The sequence below is a fragment of the Ptychodera flava genome, chromosome 17 (assembly GCF_041260155.1).
Source record: "Ptychodera flava strain L36383 chromosome 17, AS_Pfla_20210202, whole genome shotgun sequence".
Taxonomy (NCBI): Eukaryota; Metazoa; Hemichordata; class Enteropneusta; family Ptychoderidae; genus Ptychodera; species Ptychodera flava.
In genome coordinates, this window is record NC_091944.1 from 7661681 (window position 1) to 7686387 (window position 24707).

The 24707-nt window shown below is 39.6% G+C and overlaps 2 protein-coding genes across 3 annotated transcripts in view; one reads left to right on the forward strand and one right to left on the reverse strand.

The window, feature by feature from the left end:
• LOC139115291 (uncharacterized protein YfbL-like) overlaps positions 1 to 10707 on the reverse strand; it is a 28725-nt gene extending 18018 nt beyond the window's left edge. The window contains exon 1 of one of the 2 annotated variants that reach the window (XM_070677302.1): positions 9924 to 10707. In XM_070677302.1, coding sequence (XP_070533403.1) covers positions 9924 to 9963 — 40 coding nt within the window. In that variant the 5' untranslated portion in view covers positions 9964 to 10707. The remainder of the gene's footprint in view (positions 1 to 9923) is intronic. The other variant, XM_070677303.1, reaches the window with a different exon arrangement.
• A 6281-nt stretch (positions 10708 to 16988) lies between these two features.
• LOC139115292 (uncharacterized) lies at positions 16989 to 24290 on the forward strand. Its single transcript, XM_070677304.1, has 2 exons — positions 16989 to 17342; positions 21169 to 24290. The coding sequence occupies exons 1-2, from the start codon at positions 17211 to 17213 to the stop codon at positions 21658 to 21660; spliced, it is 624 nt and encodes a 207-aa protein (XP_070533405.1). The 5' UTR covers positions 16989 to 17210; the 3' UTR covers positions 21661 to 24290.
• The last annotated feature ends 417 nt before the right edge of the window (positions 24291 to 24707 follow it).

Here is a 24707-nt window from a genome sequence, read left to right on the forward strand (position 1 = left end):
GACGTCGAGGGGGGATACGCAGTGCTTTTGCCAGAAGCGATAGGCTAAAATATGTCCAGTGCTAGGGACAAGTTCCTTTTTTTTTAAATATTTCCCAATGGTATATGAAGGGCAATTGCTATCGAGATTCAAAATCAGTGATTCACGTATGCTCTCCAAACTTCACAAAAACACTGATACGTTGATCGTGAACTTGAATTGAGTGATTTGTTTAGCTGCCCAAAAGCAAGTCACTGGCACAGTGAATGAACGAGGTGCCTGATTTATGATATACGATAACAAAAGACTTTGCTGTCTAGAGAACACGAGATTTTGGCATGTCTTATCAGCCTCTAAATAAATACCTGTTGCTTGTCCATTCCACCGACTTATTCCATGTGAAAGCAATTTTTGAAGTTTACAGTCAATTTCAATCTCAGAAATTATCAATGGGAAAACCCACCCATGGAGATCAGAACAGTTGATATAGTGGCCTATTGGAAACATAATCCTATCCCTAAAGCGAGGCGGAAAGATACTCGTTTCATTCAATGAGCAAGCTTAATGAGTAGCGTTTTGACTTTATCGATGCTGTGCACAGTTTTGGGATGCTCAGCCTGGTTATTAAAATGATATAACTGTAACTTTTGTGATATTTTCACCGTGTTTGTTCCATAGAACACGTACATTTTATTCATCTTCCTAAGACATGTTAGCCTTTAATTCCAACAACAAGTCATCGTTGATGACACAGTCCCACTTGTTAATGGGAACTTTGATTACAAATCCTCAGAGAGGATAGAGTCCTCTTCATTAATTAGGTCTGTGATAAAAATACTTTGATAAAGATGGCGCTCAATGGCCAAGAATGAGTTCCATGGTGATGAAAACATAAAACCAATGTAGGCCACCATCCTAAAGTTCATTAAATGAGTCAACTAGGAATTAATCATCAGGATGTTGCAAAACATTTTTGCATCCTATCATAACACTGATAGATTATCACTGGTACCATATTTTATAAAGTTTGATGCAGTGCTTCTGGACATTCACCCTAAAAACAAAAGTTCATCATGTAAATGCAAATTGGCAATTAATTTGATTTATTCGATCGTATCACAAAACAAATGGACGTGCATATGTATGACATATGTCAATGTCCTTATACCAACTTTGAATAAAATTGGTTGAGATATGCCTGAGTTATGCCTTCGTACATAAAAAATCGTAACAAAATGGCCGCACGGCAGCCATATTGGATCATATCACAAAAGCAATTGACGTGCATATCTATGACATTGGTCAATGTCCTTGTACCAACTTTGAATGAAATTGGTCGAAACATGTCTGAGTTAGGTCTCTGTACATGAAAAAAATCGTAATAAAATGGCCGCATGGCAGCCATATTGGATCGTATCACAAAAGCAATTGACGTGCATATCTATGACATTGGTCTATGTCCTTGTACCAACTTTGAATGAAATCGGTTGAAACATGTCTGAATTAGGTCTCTGTACATGAAAAAATTGTAATAAAATGGCCGCATGGCAGCCATATTGGATTGTATCAGAAAAACAAATCGACATGCATATGTATGACATAGGTTGATGTCCTTGTACCAACTTTGTACAAAATCAGTTGAGATATGCCCGAGTTACGGCTTTGTACATGACAAAATCATAACAAAATGGCCGCACGGCAGCCATATTGGATAGTATCACAAAACAAATTGACGTGCATATCTATGACATTGGTCAATGTCCTTGTACCAACTTTGAATAAAATGGGTTGAAACATGTCTGAGTTTAATGGCTCCGTACATGAAAAAATCGTAATAAAATGGCCGCCTGGTGGCCATATTGGATCGTATCACGAAACAAATCAACGTGCATATGTATGACATAGGTCAATGTCCTTGTACCAACTTTGAATAAAATGGGTTGAAACATGTCTGAGTTATGGCTCTGTACATGAAAAAATCGTAATAAAATGGCCTAATGGGCGCCTGGTGGCCATATTGGATCGTATCACAAAACAAATCAACGCGCATATGTATAACATAGGTCAATGTCCTTGTACCAACTTTAAATAAAATGGGTTGAAACATTTCTGAGTTATGGCTCTGTACATGAAAAAATCGTAATAAAATGGCCGCCTGGCGGCCATATTGGATCGTATCACAAATCAAATCGATGTGCATATGTATGACATATGAAGTAATCCTTGTACCAAGTTTGAATGAAATCGCTCCAGGCATCTCTGAGATATCTGCGTGAACGGACGGACGCACGGACGGACGGACGCACGCACGCACGCACGGACGCACGCACACACGCACGGACATGACCAAACCTATAAGTCCCCCCGGACGGTGTCCGTGGGGACTCAAAAGCATTACAGTGAATAATGTGCAACAGCATGAGAATATGACATTTTCATTCCAGTTCGGACAAGAATTCAGTTATCAACAATAAACACTGATCATTACTCACTGAGGGACTCACAGAGTGGATGTTTTAGCGAGTGGAACGCACTGCATTTTGTCACGATTCTGTGAGCAAAACTGGAAACACGCTTTATGAACAAAACAAAAATATTTGAAAATACATCAAACTTTACAGGTCATTGATCTCAATCCATTAAATTATCTCACTGCCTCCTCATAATGCTCTGCAAATCATCCATTTCACCAATTCCTGAGATACCATCGTACAACAGATGCTACAGACTCCTGGAGTGGAACTGAAACAAAGAGACTTCTACAAACGGAAAAAGTAATATCAAATACTTGAAAAGATACAGCGTATGAACTTTTAACCCCATGGCTACCTTGTGTGCTGGACAATGTCGTTGACCATATTTGTTCACAGTATATGTTCTCATTGTTCGGTACAGCAGTTTTACTGAACTGTGCACGGAAGACAACTTGAAGAGGTAAATCTGGCAAATGATTATTTCAAAAATCATAGGAACATTAAAGTTATTGTAAGTACGACTTTCAGCATTGGAGACATAGAAGTACGGTACCAATGGATGGCTTTTACTTATTGATCGTAAAACTTGAAGAAAAATGACAGCTAAAGGTCCGCCAAGTTAACTCTTCTAATCATGGGAAGGAAATTATTTGAAACCATGTGAGACGAAAGTCGTCAGAGCGTTTACTTAAATAAATATTCTTTCTTGGACGGTGACACCCCCCACCCCCTCCCTTTTTAGGGAGCGTTCAGTTTTTACGGCCTGGGGGGGGGGGCGGCAAAATCTTGTCGCCGGTGTTCAAAAAAAATATAGACCCCCTGCATTTTTTGTGAAAAAAGATGACCCCCCCCCTTTGTCAGACGAAAAAAATTGATGGACCCCCCCCCCCTGAAAAATAACCAAAACCCATATGTCAAATTTACCCGCATGGTTTGGATTTGAACTCCGGTACGCGGCGCACTTTATTGATGCCAGTGCACAAACTTCTCAGCCACATCCATTGAAACGTCTGTTCATTAGGACGACTGTAAGGCATTTTTAACTTCAGTAAAAAATGGCCGACTAGCGGGAAATACAGTACTCGTTAAAATAAAGAGCAAAGTTAAACAAATACAGTAAAATACTAACCGACCAGCGGGAGATAAAACACTTGCAAGCAGAGACTAAAACGCGCAGACGTTTCGGGTGCAACCCTTCGTAATTTTTAACTTCATTTCCATAGACAACTTATGTCCATGGACAATGTATAAAGTAAACTTTATTGGAGTGGTTCGCCAAAGGCAGCCCTCCTGTTAAGAGGGTCATGGGCCATTACGTAAAGTCAACTTTATTCTAGTGGGCCACCAAAGGTGGTACGCCGGTAAAGAGGGTCAATCATGGCTATTGCATAAAGTTGACTTTACTGGACAGGGCCGCTGAAGGCGCGCGGCCATCACCATTATTCAGTGCGTGATCCCAGGGGTCCCTAAAAAATGTTTCTAATACAAGCCGCGGCTTTCAATTGGGAATTTTACGGTAAGATTGCCGTGGGGTATTACATAAAGTCAATTTATTGCAGTGGGCCGCCGCAGGCGGCCCGCCGGTAAAGAGGGTCAATCATGGCCATTGCATGAAGAAACCTAATTGGAGTGGGCCGCCAAAGGCGTCTGCCGTTAAGAGGGTCATGGGTAATACATAATGTATATTTATTGTAGTGGGCCGCCTTCGGCGGCCCGCCGGTAAAGAGGGTCAATCATGGCCATTGCATGAAGTAAACCTAATTGGAGTGGGCCGCCAAAGATGTCTGCCCGTTAAGAGGGTCATGGGTATAATACATAATGTATATTTATTGTAGTGGGCCGCCGAAGGCGGCCCGCCGGTTAAGAGGGTCGATCATGGCCAGCATAAAGTGAACTTTATTGTTGGTATTATGTTTTCGAAAATGTGGTGACCCCCCTTTCCTACCAGTGAAAAAGCGATGACCCCCCCTTTGCGGATTCCAAAATTATGATGACCCCCCCCTGGATTTGCCAGCCCCCCCCCCCGGCCGTAAAAACTGAACAGTACCTTAAATGAAAATGGTTATGCCGTGTTCAGTGTGTATATTCGCTGTGCCGGGAAAGAAACGCACATGGTAATAAAAGTAAAGTTATTTCTGTTATACATCCAGGTGCAAGCGGTATATTGTTGGGAGTAATCGATGAAGTCACGTCTGGCGATCAACTAAACAATATGAACCTTAATAATGAAACCAGTACACAAATTACTGTTTTTATAAGGACTACAGATGTGTCGCTTTTTCTTCTTTAATGACGCCGCGGCGAGTTGACGTAATTGACGAAACCAAACCGCCATTTTCACAGTAAACAAAAACTGGCAGTTGTTTATCATCTTTTCGTAAATAAAATAGACAGCTTTCCGACATTAAGCACAGGTATTGCTCTGATTCCAGATCAACTGTTATGTTGCATTTCCACCAAGGCCTCTGAAACTTATGACGTATGCCTATTTTGAGTCATATTCTGGAGAATCTAAACACGTCACAATTCAACGGACTCGAAATAACTTGTTATAATTATTTTTTTTCAAGCTGGTGACAAATTCCACACCGTAGAGAAAATATTTACGCACAGAGTTAATAGACAGAACTTGACTGATCAATACGTCACATTAGCGACGGGCATTCAGACGTATTATATGCAAATACGTGACCGTCACATGTCCCTCCAACCACATGCATTGCTGACCTGTCGGTGTTGCAAGTTGATGTGGTTCAGTTTTCATTAGTATCAAAACGATTTATACATTCAGACCAATATTTTCAAAGACACACTCCCCATTGTAATCAAATATATTGAAAACTGCCAAAAGAATCCACCTTTGTAATGGTAAAATCCATCACGCTGGACTGAGATATTTACGTTGAATGGTATAAGAGCGTAATGAAATGTATAAGTCAACGAACCAGACTTCTTAATTTTCACTTTTACACAAGCAGGTCAGGCATGCGATTGTTGCATCATTGAATAATTCTCCCCCTTGAATGGTTCGTTATACAGTCACACAACATGTACAAAACACACTCTCCTTACGTCTTTAATAAAAGTAAACAATTCAAAAGTTTCTGTCCTTGGCAGGTTGCTGAGGGAGTATCATGTTCAAATACGGAGATTTCCAGACATTGCTACAAGTCAGGGGGTATTTCACGTACTGGAAAGAGCAAACATTGTTTCTGGTATTAGCATTTGGTAAAGTGCTCGGAGCTATTGTATGCTATTTTTTACCTCCTTTATGCCATCTTTTGTGTTGTGTTGTGATGTGTTGTGTTGTGTTGTGTTAGTTGAGTTGTTTTGTGTTGTGTTGTGATGTGTTGTGTTGTGTTGTGTTAGTTGAGTTGTTTTATGTCGATTAGTTTTGTTTTATTTTTTTGCTTGTTTGTTGTTTTCATTTCATTGACTGCCATGCAAATAGTTCGCTTCTTTTTTAGCATGTAAACTATATATCAGAAATCTAATTCAAAAGAAAGATTCCTTATATTTTCTTCATATTAAATATAGGAATATTTTATTAATCCCTTTTTTGAGACTGCAATGGCGAGAATTCGTTTCAAAACACCTTTAACCCTCGAGAATTAATCCAGCAGACATTTTTACTGTGCGTGTTTTTTTTTTCTTGCAAGCGAATGAGAAAAACGCCAGCGGTTTGTCCGAGGCTAGATCGACAAGCATATCTTTTCCATAGTCCATCCGTCAACAAGGGACTGTCTTTATTTTTCTTTTGTTTTGGGCTTAAACGGGGAAGGATTCAAAATTTACATACTGTTAAAAAGGTAATACTGTATGTCTCCAGCTTTTCGACCTGCAAACTGTTTTAGCCTACGCAACGTATGTTACAAACTTCGAAATCAAACACTATCTGAGAAGTAGCACTTGTCTTCTCGACACTAACACTGTAGTATGAAACTTTAGAAACAGAGATGCGAGACCATTCATCCTTTCTTAGAATACAGAAGGCGCCTATAATGCCCAACAGTGGAAATTGAGCTGCTTGCTAAGAACTTTAAAAAGTGGGGTATTAGCAACTTTCACAATACATCTACCTGTAATACTGTTTGGGTAGGCGAGTTAACAAATAAGAACTTTTAATAAGCCCCTTTCCGAGCGAGTGCAACCAACAACATTTAGGGTTACCGACTCAAACAAAGATGTATGTACTTAAGAAACTCTCAAAAGCTAAGAAGCAGCCTCGGGCTACGCTTGTGATTTCAAATCCTCTGTCTGTGGAAAAAGAGTCAGAAATATGGTGGCCGGTTAAACTCCCTGCCTTCAGGTTGCGGGTCGAATTAAATGCACCGGAGCTAGGAGATGTCCTTTGTAATTAGCGATACCCGTTCGGTGTCAGTTTCCAAAGAGGGGCCGCCCCCTCTCCTGCAAGTCACCCTGGAATACAGCCAAGGTGAATGGACACTGATAAAACAAACAGATCTGACTGGATACATGTTTGTCTTACAGCGACATGTTACATGTAACATGAAGAAACAATAGATAATAGACGATGTCCAGAATGACTGAGTTTGCGTGTATAGACTGTATGGTGTGTGTGTGTCTGTACGCATATATATATATATATATATATATATATATATATATATATATATATATATATATATATATATATAATAACACAAATTACTTCAAGTACAAAGTAATAATATATGTTACTAAGTTTCATGCATCCTGCAATCCTCAGACAGAAAGAACTAAATTTTAACTTCGGTCTTTAGCAGAGTAAAGTAGTTTACTTTTATAAAAGTAATTAGTGCTATCGCGTACAATATTTTCAACTGTTGAGTAAAGACATTTCGCCGTCAAATGTAGTTATTCATTTTATTCCTGGATGTCAACACCATGTACTTCGTACTTGTGCCAAGATGACAATGCTCATATCTTTTGAAGGCAAGAGGTCGTGACATTTATGGAATTCTTTTAAACATGTAGCAAAATTTGACTCATTGGTCTGATAGCTGAGGCATGTTTATCAATTATTGCCACGCGGTCTAACCACAAGTAAGACAGGAGATTTTCTCAAATCCATGTATTCTTCAAGGTCTACCATTGACAGCATGAATCACATAGAATTGACATTCGTTAGTACTATGGGTCATTTATCAATTTAACAGATATTTCAGAATATAGCAGCCTGTATTAACACTACAAACTGATAATATATATATATATGTATATATATATATATATATATATATATATATATATATATATATATATATATATATATATATATATATATATATATATATATATATATATATATATATATATATATATATATACACAAAATGTATACAATGTGCCCTCCCGGTTATTACCATAATGGCTTTATGGCAACCTCTGAACTTGGGCACAGAGAGTACGGTATATATATATATATATATATATATATATATATATATATATATATATATATATATATATATATATATATATATATATATTATATATATATATATATATATATATATATTATATATATATGTGTGTGTAAGTGTACAGATGCTTACATATATATATGTATGTGTGTATCTATGTATGTATTCCGACAAGTATGCCCATGTACTATGATTTGTGAAATGTATTTATGAGTAGTATATATCAACTTACTGCAAAACGAATCAGTGCAAGGACGGACGATTTTATTTTAGGAAATACAAATTAATGTTCCAGTGTACTGCTTTCCTTGAATATTGACGTTTCCGCATTTCACAGACTGTGTAATACTGTATTATTACAGTGCTGTTGGATAAGCATACCAGTCAATATACAATCAAACGGTCAACTTTAAATATTGAAAGCCTCTTCACTTGTTTTCCCGTTTATTCCCGAAACCGTGGCACGAAATCAAAGTAGTCTAAGTTCTAAAGTTGGTAGTCACTGTCCCTTTGGTTGTACATTGTGTCATAGGTCATCCAAAAGCAGCGTTACGCCATTTGTATGAGCGTAAACAAAACCTTCGTTTGTAATATGAGCCACCAATTATTTTCGCCTGCGGGTCTTCTATCTCACATTTTCAACAACCAGTTTGTGTGAATTCAATTTACTTAAGGTTAGAGAGTTGATCATTGGCTAACACGTACAAAAATTCCAAAATCTTTGACGGAAGGTTGATGTGCGTGATTATCTGTGACGCGGCAAAATCCCATTTTCAACTATGACCTACTTTTTTGTCGGCGACGTAGGCCGTTCTGTTGGTCGGCAATGCAGGTCTAGCCAATTACGTGCAAATTAAAAGGTTGTGACTGTGCTATGAATGTTGTAGTGCCACAATCTCGCCCGAAAAGGAATGCCACTTGGATCAACCCAACTTAAAAACACTTGACACTTGTTTATCAGGAAGTGCACGCCTATCTCGCAAAGCAACGAAATCAGCGAACCAAATATGATTAATTCCACGACTTTGTTTAGGTCCACTCCTTGCGTGATTATTTCTTCACTTCACACTCGTTCCAGTACTTGACTCTCATCGCCGCCCACCTGAACTACCGCTATAGAGCATGTTTAATTTGTCATAGTTTAAGTATTTGCATAGTTCATGTTTTAGATATCTCAGCCCTACCTCGCTCTTTGCGCATGACCTTCTGCATGCATGCGTTGTACAAATTGTCGGTGTACAAATGTAACACGCTGGCAAGCATTTTCCAACCAAAACCGCAGAAATTGTTCTACGATTATTGAAATAATTGATCCATGCTCCAATCAATGAGAATATAACTATTGGCTACAAATAATTATATCATGAAATGCTTACTGGCATCTCCGAATACTTTTGTTTTTAATTTCGTCATGAGGTACCGAGCGAGGCGGTATGGCGGTTTCATTGCGTTGCCAGTCCTTGAAAGCGTCCACTGAATCAATAATCCAGGGCGATAAACAATGCGGTACTAGCCAGCGCTGTCAACAACTACCCTTTTGACGAAAATGGGTTTTGGTCTTTAAAATCTAGACAATAAAATTACAAAAGAATATTGTCGTTCGATACCACACTCAAAGAGGCCGTTTTCGGGACTGAGAATAGTGTATAGACAAATATATATGGTGCATTCAGCGGCTTAGCGTGTGTTGTAAGTTCTGGTACCTAAACCGCAATCGGCGTGAGTCTGCAAACGACCAGGCATTCGATGTAGATACAGATGTGGCCTTCTGAGAGGCAAATTAGTAGATAGCTAGGGGCCGACAACATGGTTGGTAGACTCATGTACGACAGAGCACAAACTAAGCATGCTACGGCCGCGGTTTCAGAGCGGGCGTGCCTAGTGAGAATTACGTACCATTTTAATCGAGCGAATGTATCCCGGCCCCCACCATGGTAGCCACAGATATGCAATTAATGAGCCCCCTGGGCATTCGAACCCGTTCCTGGGTCTTAATTGCTTAAGTGTATGCGTAGATTAGAGATAACAATTAATCAGCAATTACCTGGTAAATACAGCGATAGCAGAAGGAATTGTCTCTGCATCTCCTCGGCTTCACGACCTCGTACGGTACGAAGCCCACGCGACGATGTGCAAGTGAAACAAGGCCGCACTGGCGGAATACAGCGTCGTCAAATGTTTATGGTTTAAGTGTATAAACAACCGCTGGTTGAGACTGACATTGCGTAGCGATGAGAAAGCGATTCGCTAATCATTAACTTCACCATCGGATCCTCCCTGTAAACGTCTCCTGGCACACACAGTTATCAAACCGGGGTTTTAATGGCTGTAAGGCGCAGTCACTCGACGAACAAAAACACTCGCTGTTGAAAGCTGTTCTACGTCTGCTGTGCGTGGACAAACAGACGCTCTGGTTCTATTGCTTCTCCCGGCGAACTATGAACTTTCTCCCTTTCAGCGGTGTCAGCCACTACGCCTCCAGAGTGTTAACGGGACCAGGAGTGATGGTGGACTGGCTACTTCTGTTCCTGTTCCGTGAAGAAGGGGCGTCTTTTCTGTGACTGCGCACACCAACTTTTATCAGATACAGACGAAACCGGAATTCCAGACGGCGGCTTGTTGCGATGGCGCAAATCTGCAACTGGCGAGAGATATAGGACGATTCAGATCTAATTATGCAAAGAGCAAGCTGTACCGTTAATAACCACAGATAACGAAACAATCACCGTTTAATGAAGGAGAACGATTCGCGAGATTTCTTTTTCTGCGTTGTGCTTCCCATGAACGACGTAATCGTATTCCCACGAACCGGTCACTGTGTCATGTCATGCGCACTAGACACACTCTAGGTCGAGATTTGAACGCAACCACGCCTGCCCAACGGCGCTACTGGTACTGATTATGTTGCTTTTCAAAGCTACCCGCCTAAGGGCAGGTATCGAAAAGATGTATGTTTGTTTTCGGCGTTACAAGAGGCCTAAGGACTTAATTCATCAAGTTGGACAGTTAAAGAGGTATCGCTGAACCTTGTCTATTGTTTCGTGTCTCAATTAAATCTTCCTTTGTTACAGGGTATGACAAGAAGCCGCATTCCTTCCCAGTCGACAAATATTTACTCTTGTTTTCAATTGCATGGTCTGATCGGTCACCAGAAATATAATTTACAAAGTTGGTTACTTGCTGCACAGGGAAGCCAGGATGTACAAACAAATAGGCAAACAATTAATCAATCAAACAAATAAATAAAATAAATAAATAAAACATGCAACGTATTCAAGATGCGACGTCAGTAATGAGCAGTGATACTGACGTCGCATCTCGAATATATTACATATATGGTGTTATTTATTGATGTATTGTTTATTTGTTTGTTTGTATGTTTGTTTATCCTGGCTTTCCTGTGCTTGCTGTAACATGTAAACTAGTTTCTTCACCGTCAAATGTAAACCAATAAAAATGAAATAAGATTATTAAACCTCCCTCTTAAAGGTTAATGTATTTTCTAATAATTCTTTTCTGTCTGTAAATGACAGTTTTAATTCATTTTGTTTAAAACACGGAATGAACCAGTGATAAAGTAAAGCCCTTTATTGCTATAGATCACCTAAGTATTTTAATTGTATAGAGACTGAGGAAGTCAAAACCTGGCCTTGTCAGGTTGTTCTAAGCATAGACGATGGCAACAATTGAATCTATCATCTCCAACTGATTAATCGCCATGTGATGTGTTGAGTAGGATAGATTGAATCAATAAACACAGCGCCCTAAGGGTCTCCAAATATAGATCGACCATTTTGGCTTTCTCATAAAAATATATTCCCGGTGATAAACTAACATTCCACAATGCTCCATAGTATAAAAGCATCTATGTCTCTCTCCGTCTCTCTATCTAGGTCTGACTCTGTCTGTCTCTTTACGTCTGTCTGTCTCTCTTGCTTACTTTACTTCAGATTCTTGATACACTCTGCATCTGACGATTCCACTTTTCTGCCTGTAAACTGACGCATTAGAAGATCTGAGAAAGAGAAAGTGAACAAACAACTGGTAAGCGAAACATCGGCACTGGGGGGCGCTGCAATCTCCGCAAGCATGGCATGGTGTTGCAAGCTCAACAAATCTCGATTGTATCCTTGTCTAGGATACTTTATATTTTATGCACAGTCACTGATTCTGCCTGCCACTAATATTTCAATCGTTCCTTTCCCATTCAACACATGTATCTGAATACTTAATCTTTTAATTAAAGGATTTTTGTCAACAGTCTTATCCAGAATGCGTATATTCACCACTATGTATCGATTTCAAGATACCCGGTTCAAATATATTGGCAGGAAATACATCATTTCGTTTTTCACCGGATGCATATTTTGGTTGATACTGAGAAATCTAACATTCTTTGAAGATTACAATTTACATGTGATAGCCACATAATGGTACCGTTATTTGTTCTGTCAATCGTAATCGTGCAGATACTATCATCAGTTACGTAAATCTGCAAAAACTCCCACCATGCAACATGCTCACCAGACATAGATACAGTTATCTTCCTCTCAAAAGCGCCCACCATAAAAATCTAGCCAAGACTTGCGGCAACTTTCATGTAGTGATGCTATTCGTACGTTTCAACCACATTCAGTTGAACTCTTTCGTTATCATCTGTCCCCTTAAACATGTTTCGCGTTACCTATAGCTACCGTCTTCAACAGAAATGAAGTAGCAGTGTATCCTCTTGACCACTACTGCTCAACACCGAGTCAGCCAATCTCATTTGAAATCTATAGATTTCGTATACCTTCTTTAAACATTCACAAATATTTCAATTGTATCGATTTGAAAACCAGCGATATCATACATGCATGGCGGCCGACATCACATCAGAACATTCGACATTGAATTGTTTACTTAACATGAAATTATCCAGCCCTTCATTTGAACTTTGAACTCGGACGGGGAGAGTATACCTCGATGCCATCACTTTTAATCATAGCCTATTCTATCACGTAAGAGGGTCAAAGGTATTGGGTTAACTTGCAACTTTTTAAGTAAAAAGGATGATCAACAATTTTTTGCAACACTATGCCGTTTATTAAATGACGCAAAACAACTGTTTCACCATCGAATAATGAAAATTTGGCAGATTTCCTTATATTGAAAGTTTGAGGTTGATCAGTCAGTTAAAAGGGCCGGCAAGGGAATGAATTTTATTTATTGTTGAAATTACGGTATTTATTTAACACTTACGCCATGCGTGTTGTGACCCGATGTTGTATTTTCAGTATGTTTGGCCATAGTCATGCGCTCTTCTGTTTATGGTTCAGCATTGTAACGTATAGACCAGAACTGTTTACATAAAAGCTAAGTATTGATTCGCATAAATGTCCATGTTGTGTAAGTGGAGGATTATCAAATACAAAATCGGTGAAAAAATATAAACATGTCAACACGTTTTCTGTTGTAATTCTTCGAGTCGTTTAAATTTACAACGACATGTTTAAAAGACGTTAGCATGGGATGCGAACCGTAATGACTTAATAATTTACAAATTTAAAGTGGTTTTTGTCTCTTGTTTAATTGTTTCAAACATAAAAACATCTTTCTCAATATCCTGCCGATGATACCTGCAACTTGCAATAAGTAAACTTACACCAGAACTGCGCAAACTTTATTCATGATTCACTAGCGATGGCCGGGGCGCGCTTTCATTAAGTCATCTGTAACCTCGATGGCGCTATTCAACTCTAATAACTCGGCAGTGGAGAACAATCGTCCATCGCTGTGATTATTTTCCTGTTGTCTATTTACGTATGAAGTGCACGTGTGCAGAAGGTTCAGAGGCCGGGAGTGTAATTTTTTGCTGTAGGTTCTCTTATTTTGTCTCATGAGGGCGTCAGAGGCTGTGATGCCAGTGAAGTGATGAAAACGACCCACTTCAATTACCGCCCTCACACAATCACTCCGTAAACGAATTCTCAGTGATCCATCGATGCTGAGCGTTATCTAAGGCTTGTCGATTTCACTTGACCAGTAAAAAATGTTGTGTATGCTTGACAAACATAATAGAAAATCAAGCGTCGAAGAAAGTAGTGTGCCTTGCCTGAAACCGTGCGAGCACTGACAGATAAAGGGATTGAATAGTTTCTTTCCACGTACCATTATTCACTCTGTATCATGGCTTTTAGAACTGCTGAAGAGTCACGGTGTTTGGGGTTGTCGTCTAAGCTAACCAATAGACTTGTCCCAATTTTTCGATGCTCGTTAATAAGGATAGGTATCAGCTATTTTCAATTTGTCAGAACGGTTAAGTTTATTAAAATTTCCATTTCCAGAATGTAATGACCTTGAACAAATGACGTGATAATCACGATTCATTTTTATGTAAATGAAACAGCTAAACTGACCTGTCATCCTTTTTGTGTCGTTTCTTCTGTGTGGCCATCGAAGATCTTTTCTGTCCCTATTGATCGCGTCGAGCCCGAGCGAGATACTATCATAATCTCGCCTGTTGCTTGAGAACATACGAGGATAAGTGGAGTTTTCAATTTTTAAGTGTGCGCATTCCAGGATTGTTTATAGTTTCTACGATTGTTCAAGGGGTCGGCGGTTCAGACGATAAAAAGTAATAGACCATGTTGTTAAATAATGTGACACCGGTGAAGCGACTGCTCTGGCCTGGAACATGGATCTGAAGTTTGAGGAAGAATGTACCATCGGTGATTTTAAAATTTAAAATAGTTCCCTTTTTGTGTTATGCTAGCTATGCAAATATAGCCCCCAGGCCTAACATGACTGTCGCAATGAGAGAATTTGGCCCGAATGATTCTACTGTCACCAAATTTTCAGCAGCTCGCGAGCAGACACCCACGTGCACCGTCAGAATGACGATGCTTAATTTCCAATTTTCTTCTTAAAAAATAAAAGTCGGTAGCTTTTATGGAATAGCTACACTTTCAACAGCACGCCCCTTTAGGTTGTCAAGGTCCCTAGAACTTTCTGCAACATCAAAAATGCCTTGTTACTTGCATACTTCGTGCCAATTGATCTGATCAAAAGTATAGATTTGATACAGTTTAGATACTTGAGCAAAGTGAATATTGTTTCAGCTTCAGAAGCTTTCGAATACTTTCGATTTTTGATTTGTTTTAATAGCGTGGTAATACTAAAGATATTTAACAACGTTGGCAACAAGCCAAGGACATTTAGATCCCACAAAGGTCAAAAGTCTGCTTCTCATTGCCAAGAATGCCAAAACTACATACAGCGAGGCTGCGTTCACACGCGTAAGCGTGCGTGTATATCAGACGTTACATATATATGGGTTTTGCTTACACACGATTCGAATTTGAATTTAACAGTTTAAGTCGGGCACAGCGGCCTGACGAACTTTTTCTGGCGTATTCCTCCCTTTATAAAAAGCTTTAATCCCTTCCACACCTGAAAGTCGTCGAAAGCTATCTTCCCGCATCTATTGCAAAGTAAACATAGCAGTCTTCAACGCGCGCAAAGTTCGCATTCTGATACAAACGTCACGGTGATCTGTAGGAGTCTAAAACTGCACATGTCACGTAAAACTGCATGTCTCTTGGCTTCTTTGAGATTTGTCTTCCGAGGTTAATGTTCATCAAATATCGACAAAAACTATGTAAAAATAGACAACATTTCACTATTTTGACGTAATTTCTGGTTGATGCCGGATATTACCGCGAAATAATCATATTTTACACACGCTGGCTCGGGAGAAGAATTTTGTTAGCAGAAAGTCGCACATCTGATGTAGTAATGAATGTCTTACCCTTGTCTTGTTTTTCTGTTTTTTGAGTTTCCGCTTTCCACCATACACAGAGGGCGGCAAACGAGAAAAGCCGATGAGAACTTGAAAAACAAAGCCATCCCTATCTAACTTAATTGTTTCACCAGATTGGTTGTGCACATTTTACTCAGCAAAAAAAATATAAATTTACTGCATGTCCTCAATGAAACAGAAATACCCAGTAACATATCAAAATATTACCTTGTTGTCCCTTTCGTGGGATAATAAGGTAGTTTTCACTATTCTAGTTAATGTTGAAAGTGTAAGTCTTGCGACGCTGTGTATGCGATGTTAATATTGATTAAGAAGTGAATTCTAGGCCTGACTGAAATTCATATAACATCGTCAACGATGACACATAAGCAGGCCGCGTGGTTACAAATATTATATATATATATATATATATATATATATATATATATATATATTATATATATATATATATATATATAGATAGATAGATAGATAGATAGATAGATAGATAGATAGATAGATAGATAGATATAGATAGGCCTATAAAATATGTATAGGCCTATATATAATCAGCTAACGCAGCTTTCATTATGTATGAATGATAAAATCGGCGGTATCCAAGAAACCTGATTAACAGGCGAACACCAACATGACGCTTTATATTTGTACAGTTCTCACGCTGTGCTCAGCGGACATGATCGGGTGTTGCTGTCTAAGGTCAGACTCCAAAAGGTTATTGACCTCTTGAACTTAAGTTTTTCTTTTCACGGTCCGCTGAGCTCGCGTTATTGAGAGGGACAGTGTGTTTTTGAATGCCTCTGTTGTGCTTCCTTTCAACAACTGCGACAACAACTCGCCCCATTGAGCCGTGGGCGTAAGGTTTTATACTGAAAGAGACCTTACATATAAAAACATGAAAAGTCTGTCGTCAGAATTCGGCTAGGCAAACTTTCAGACAGAAAATGACGCGAACAATTCAAACACAAATTACAACCTTTAGCCTACTGGTTTTGGTAGTCGCATTGTAGTAATTTGTACATTGTTGGGGATCTCGGATCTGAACCGACGCTTCGTCTACTAGTTTTAACCACAGACAATTGAGCGGAAGACCCGCTCTACTGTTCACTATTTTAACGAGGAAGTTGTAGAACCGGTGATCTTACAAATTTTAAAAGTAGCCTGCAGAAATAGTTCTTTCGCTGCGCCGAGAACTACCATCTCGCAACAAACTCATTCATTATTTATGTTAATTTAAGGGAAAGACGAAAACTGTGCGCTCTATTCTGTTTCCGTTCAGGCTATCGACCTTGAACGATATTCGATAGTACAGCTATATTTGGGAATCTCCGCAAGACAGATACGACTTTCAATGGCGCGCAATCGGCATTCATATGCAAATTTTGGATGACCTTATCGGCGACGAAGGGTCGCTGCTGGGCGTGTGAGTGTGTATGCAATAAATAAGGCCGAGTCGGATCGCAGTCGTTCTCCTTGTAGCCGGTCTGTAGGAAGAGATAAAAAATAACAAAATCGCCATCGAAATACGGCAAAATGTTCGTCTACCGAAAATTAATGGCAAAGCGGCGAGGGGAGAGTACGAACACCACAGCTGTCGAGAATGGCAGTGGCGAAACGGCAGCGACGCAAAACGTCGACAACAAAGCGACCGAGGAGGAGAAGAAGGTGAGTGAGATACAACGTACGTTGCATTGCATCACGACTTTCGCGTTCGTCGCCATTTTGCTTTTTTCACGATATAGGCCATTTCCTCGAATAAAAATCATACGCCACCTCAATTCTTATGATTGAACATGGTGTTGAAAATAAGGAGAAACGTCATCGGAGAAGCAATGACATTATTTTGTGAATTTTTCTGTCATATTGGCGAAGGGCCCCACCCACAGCCGAGAGCTGTTTATGCGAACATTGACTGTCAGAGCGGAGTCTATGTACTGCATATTAACGATCCTATTGCTGATTAGGTTGTCATGTTTCCAATCGGCAGTTCTCAAAAATCCCAGGATATTGCCCGCTGTCATGTGATGGATAGCTGTCGTAGCAACCGTGATTATATAACGTATGGCATATTCTTTAAAACAACGGTGCATTGTAAATACGCTTTATTAATAGCGAGGTACCGAGTTCCGCCTTGTTCGCGCCGATTTCTGTGGATACTTCGGCATGTACTGCGCTTTGATGTCGGCCCTACTAACGGAGTATAAATCACTTTGACATGTCGCGAACAAGAAATTTCTTTACATTTTTGTCATGCGAGCAGCATTAACAATAAAGCAGGCTCATATAGGCTGCGCTTTCAGTCATATAAATGAGCCACCGTCTTTTCAATGTAAAGACGCCGCCATTTTGGAAGTGCGAAACGGCAACTCCCATTTCTCAGCACTTGTTTTCACACTCGGTGCCTGTACTGCGAATAAAATCAATACAAAGCAACTGTTCTCGGCTAGCGTAATGGAGAACTGTTTTCTGCAAGACGCATAACGTGCGACGCCGAAAGAATTTTACGTTTGCATACCCGAAACATCTGTCAACGATCCGGGGCTATTTAATATGAAAATCGCAGTAATTAAATATGTATATGGTTTATAACACGTTGAAGCTTAAATTATTCAGTCGATATACCTCTCCGTTCTACTGTTTCTTTGAAACAGATAATTAGTGGACAAACGTTCATAAATTGCTTGAACCACAGAGGCTCGATCATGCTTGATGTCACTGACACCGTTTTAGTGTCTCAGGCATCTTTGTGCTGCGTGCATAATCATATTTAGAATCACCTAGAGAAAATTAATCCACGAATACTTGATTTGGCGCATCAGGTTTTGTTTACTGTCTGTGCGTGTTGACACTCTTTACTCTATTCCCGGGTGTCTATGTCTAGCCTTGAATGTTAATTATTCTACCAGAAAACCGGGTAAAATGGAGCCTTTGTGTCGTGCTTTAATCGAACTCTGCGCCTACATTTCGCAAGTTTTTCTGCCACTCCACGCTATCTTATCTGGAGTTTACATGTAGCGTCATCAGACGTTTTCATACCCTGTTTCGAATCCCCTGTGGCTAAGCTAATAGCAACATTCGGTTGTTCATACTGAACGGGTAACTGTCCGATGTATATCATCGCGCGCATATAAGCTTTCCTACATAGTTTGCGGTTTGCCTAAACTTGGAGCCTGTTCATTTCTTTTGTATTTTTGTATAGAGTTTTCGGTGTGCGCGCGTACCGTTACGCGCCCCACGCAAGCACGTTGCCATGACCACAGCAGGGAACGTGATAACACCGTACCATGCAGCAGTCTTCCCTGGCATCTTTAGGGTCAAGTGCGTAGGAATGTGAGCACTATAACTAACAGCTGCCCGCTCGGGTTAGATTTTTAGTTAATTAACGCAAAATCCCTCACCCTTCTTCAATAAAATGTCTGCCGTGAATGTGAACCAGCCGCCAAGTTTTATGTCGTAATTTTGTCACGGTGCTGCGTTGTTAACTTACACTTCGGACTGTCTCCATCCACTCCCGGAATCCCACGAGCCTGACATTCACACACGAAGCTGCGTGCGATATGCTTGTTCCATGACCTATTTCTGTCAACGCTCATTAAACAAGAAACAATGAGTCACGAACAAGAGTGTCTGATTGGATTTTGTCACCCCGATTATTAGCGAACCGCTCTCACGGAATCGGAAAATCAGAGTTCGAGACGGATTTTTATTTATTACGGTAAAATGTTCCAGCTTGGATTTTTCTCTGTCACAGCCGAGGGGCGTTTTTGAACACTGTATTTATCCTAGTCTGACTCACGTCCGGAAGACCATGGAATCTATTTCTGGGCCGTGAATTTAAAATTATGACAACCAGCCTGGATAATCAGCCATTTAAGATTACCATATGGTTATGGCTTTAAGCTTACATATGTAACAGCAAAAGATCTAATCAAAGGTTGTTGTTCCTACTAAAGTTTTATTGCTAATAGGCCTAGTTCTAGAGAGCCAATAATTTTTTTCAAATTGTATAGTTTTTAATTTTTTCTTAAAATTTTACCTATACTTACAGGTTGCGAGTCGTAAGTTGTCGTGTCGTTTGCAAAAATAATGAGCAATTATTAAATATGCAAATATATAACATCATTACAACTTCCTGGAACGATGACCCATGTTATCGCGACAGTACACCAATAACGAGTGTTATAAATTTGAACCCTGCATAATCGGAGAGGATTTTTGTCATCAAAATGAAACTGGATCGCGTCATGTACTCTGATGACGTCACGAAGGGGTAATGAAAGGTCACTGAAATATCAAATACCCGCAGTTCATATTTCTGAATAGTGAAATGTATCCGGCAAAGCTCAGTACGGAGCTAATTGAATTATATAAAATATTTTGCTCCGTTCCTTACGAGAATGAAACCAAATGATAGGTCATAATTTCATGAAGTTGTGTGTACATTTCGAAATCGACCAAGTTATCCCGTTCAACCATGGCAGTAAGCTCTACCATCAGACCCGGAGCAAGTTACAGCCTGAGTGCATTGAATTGCTATCAATTTATGATTTATATATATATATATATATATATATATATATATATATATATATATATATATATATATATATATATATATATATATATTGATTAATTGAAATGTACGCACACAGACCACCAATACTACGGTTTTGTTTTTGTTTTGTTTTTTTTTAGATAAAGAAATCTTTTATTGAAGAACGTAACTTAGGGCCAACATAATACTCGATCGAATCGAAACATGCTGCCTGAAAAGCAGTAAATAAAAAAGTGACCCAGATTTTCGTCGAGCGTGTTTGGGACCTCTCAGATACTTTATTCTTACGGATCTCAAGCGTGCTGTCACTGTGGAAAAGAAATGTGCCACTGGGATATCAATGAGAAAGTGCCACTTTTTCACCGGTGCGGTGGTGAGACTCTGCTTTCATTCTCGCTGAAATTTTAGTTCTAACAGACTGAGTATTGACTGTATTGTGTTACAATTTTAAGTCTCACCGATGGACAATGGGAATTTCCCGTATCACCGTTGAGAATCAGTGCCAACCAATTGCTGTGAGAATAACAGCAGAGTCTCGAGAGTGGCATTTTCTCATGCCTCAAACATGTTCCTTTTCCACGGTGTGTGTAAATGATCGTTAAATCTCGCATAATCCCTGAGAGAAAAACTCTAAAACAACATTTACGAAAATAACTTCCCATATGTTAGTTATAAATGGAAACATAAGGGAAACTGGAGACTCAAGGTCAATTTGTATCGCAAGGGTCCGAATGGCCTGTGACAATGACCTGACTGGAATTATTCAAGTCATTGAAACTGATTTCGAAATGGTGAGCGCATGCGAAAACCTTTAAGTATGCGATGATCACAGTATAGCTTATTTCGAGCGCTGTTGTATTCACAGATACTATCATTGACTGAGATATAATCTTGCAAAGACCTAATTTCATAATTCTCATCTCGTTTCGTCCGTAGCAAAATTCGCCAAAAAAGGAGGTGAAGATCGAGAAGAAACAAAAAGAAGTAAAGGAGACAAAGAAAGTTGTGAAGATCGACCCGAAGGAGGAAAAAACTGTGAGTGTGTCTAGTCATACCAAAGTGGAGTTCCAGGTCAGACGAGTGAAGTATACCGACTCCAGGTACAAGACCGAGCCTGATTTTACCCTCACCGCCGAGGACATCGAGTACCGTGTGCATTCGGCTTTGCTCAAAGAAAAGAGTGAGGTCATAAGAAAGGCCTTGTCTGCAGACACCAAACACGTCGATGACGTTGGAAGAGGACACGGCATGGAATTTGTCAAACCGCCACCAACTGCCAGGGCGCTTAGAATCCTTATGGATTACATCTATACGGACAAATTTAATGTCCCGGAGGAGGCTAAAACGGATGTCTATATCGCCGCGAAGCTTTTGAAAATATCCGTGGACGAGGATGCGCTGATTGGATGGGACGCGCCAGCGAAGTGACGGACAGGTTTCGAAAGTTGAACTCTATTAGCCTAGTTTCAAGTGACTTTTTCCTCGTACAGGTTGTGTTATATTTAGGAGGATTACTCCGGACTGTCAATCAGAAGGGCGCCACCAAGAGGCAAGCATTTTGAAACTCGTTAATTCGAACAACTCGCATAATTGTATGTTGTTTACTGGAAATGGTATGTACTTTATGTTATTCGACGGAACTTTCATTCATCGGTCACAGCTGTTACGTGCTCACACAATTCTCTGACATGTCACTATTGGATGTCAACTATGTCAGACTATCAACCCTGTTGTAATAAGTCATGTATTTTCAAACCTGCAGTCTCTATAGTACCATTGTTGATATTATCGTGGCAGCCGTTCCTGCCTGTACGAACACTGAAGACTTCTTCGTTATTGGTGAACTTGCCTATTTTTGCCCATAAAGCTATATTTAAAAGTCCCACATTCCAGTTTACAGTACACGTTGTAACAGTTACCCTAGATCGAGTTCAGGCCAGGCCGCAAGTCATAAAGGTATTTCTGTCGGCGACGTTTCCTGTTTTGCCCTTGTTACTGAATGGCCGTGAAAATGTCCCGGATTATAAGCAGCTTCACCATCGTCTGGAGATTTAATACCAAGCTATTTTTTGTCCTTTGCGTCACCATCAACCTTCTCACAATCTAGTGTCCTTGTTGCTCGATTAGGGTACTGTCCGTTTTTTGCTGAAATTTACTTTATTTTTTTGTTTGTCTGTTTTTTCATTTGTCCACTGAGAAGTTTAGATGCAGAGGTGGACACTGCACGCTTGCTAAACAGAAAAGGTTAGCGTGTCAAAATATTTCAACCAAATATAGCCTCAGCAACTTACTTTAAGACAACCACGATTTCTAAACAAAGCCAAGCCACTAGTCACAGCCCGCAGTAAAATTACAACTGTTTTACACCAAACATGATGTAGCCTTGGAGAGTGTTTGCTTCAGAGAGGTGTATGGTATCTAGAGGCCATATCACATGGCGACTCACGTCTGACGCACTGTATCTTATATAAATATCTCAGATAGACCTGTTCAAATGTGGTAGTGCCCTACTCAACAAAACTCTCCGCAAAGGTAAAATAATTCAGGTCACCAGGACGCCCCCTCAACGCCGAGAGAGCGCGGCAAATACTTTGGCAGACAATATCACACATCGCACCGCCAGAACGGTATATGACTTTCGAAAATTATCCGTTTGGAATAGTCCCACGTAGCACCTCGCAGTGACGTAATTGCCGGCCTCATGTACCTACATTGTGATTAGGTAAAAAATGTATATAGATATCACACAAGACCATGTCTCCTGTGACCTTAAACGTACTTAGATGAACAAATTTGAGGGTAACGCTTTCGTACAAGTCCAAGTCTTCATTTAAACATCCTTTTACATAAGCAGTGACTGTACCAAGTAGTCCAAATGAACTGCCACTGAAGACCTTGAAAGGTATCCGGTCATGGATTGATTGTCCGGAGATTTTGTTAACAGTGGGGACATGGTATTTTTTGTCATGGTCGAAATAGTGACCTATTATTTTCATAGTTTGCGGACTCGGAGCACACCTATTTCTTTTAGAAATACGCGCCTTTTTTCGTTGTATAGTGCTGTGATATATTTTGTTCAGAAATTTAGTGATGAACATCAACTTCAAGGCTGGAAAATGTTCACTTTTGCTGTGATTCACTTATAATTTAACCACCCTCCTAATGTCTGATATTTGGTGTGTCATAGATGAACCACTATCTCCTATTATTTAAAGTCGACAAAACCCTTTGCACAGTCCATTTTTGTTCTGTGTTAAAGTCACTGTGACATTTGAGTCTTTTGATGATACGTTTTGTTGGTCGGACTGGCAAGGAAGACGGAGTTGTACCCATGCCAAGAGCTTTGCAGTGATTTGATCCGATTATTATGTTACTAGTACCTTAAGAATTCAATCCTCCGTCTAATTCTTGATATATTGGGAGCGGGATTCTGGTTATGAAAGTGTTTTATAGGGACAGTAATTTCAGAATCTCTTTATCCAGTGAAAATCTTCAATGTTAGTATTCGTAGTTCAATCTAGTCACAGGAGTTATGTCATTTCTTCATTTTTCAAAAGGCTAGACCAAGAATTTCGTTATCACATAGTATCGCGTTTCTGACTTTCAGGCATGCAAGACCAATTATCATAAAAGCACGAGATAAGCCCTGTAATCCTTGTCGACTTGCAAAGTACAAAAGTACAAGTTAATAATTTTGATGTTTTTGTTTCAATTTTCTTTCCTTCACAGAACAAATTGTAAAGTTAACTTAATTCTTCCATCCATTGCGATTGTATATTTACCGTTGCACGCTCTTTACATTACAATGTATACTGTACTTAAATATTTATAAATACCTTAAGCTTTTAGCTAGCTCAGGACAGCTACCCTTGCAGTATTCCTATTAATTTATCTCTTTGTAACATTTCTTGTCTGATTTTCGAAGAGCAAGATTGTTTATTGTATATTTTAATTTACAACAGAACGACCATAGATATTGCCACTTTCAAAACTTCTTGAATGTACGCTAAACTTGTGTAGTAAATAAACGTTGTTTTTGACTTCTTTCATTAAGTCCACATGCGATGTCGTGTCAGTACTTTTGAAATTGGTTTGGTGAGAGAGGTCGTGTCACAAAGAGCGCCCTCAACGAATTGCACGCAAAACGATCACATCATCCTTTATGTTACGAGGCACAGTCTTCTCTATACTCTCATTCTAATAAATGAATTACATTCCTCTCCATATTCATTCATTAATGATGGATCAGCCAGAGGTGGCAGCTTTAGACTGTTTGCCACGTCGCTGTTCCTTCAGCTTTTGTCCAGCCCGGTATTCTGCCTTTTGTATTTTCTTGTAATGTTCATCATCTGAAGCCAGTTCGAGGGCGACATACTCATCTACAGTTTTCCACCCGTTCTTGGACAATTCTGATAGCTAGATCAGTTTTTGTGTGTGTTTAATCATCTAATACCTTCCACAATTTTATCTTTGGC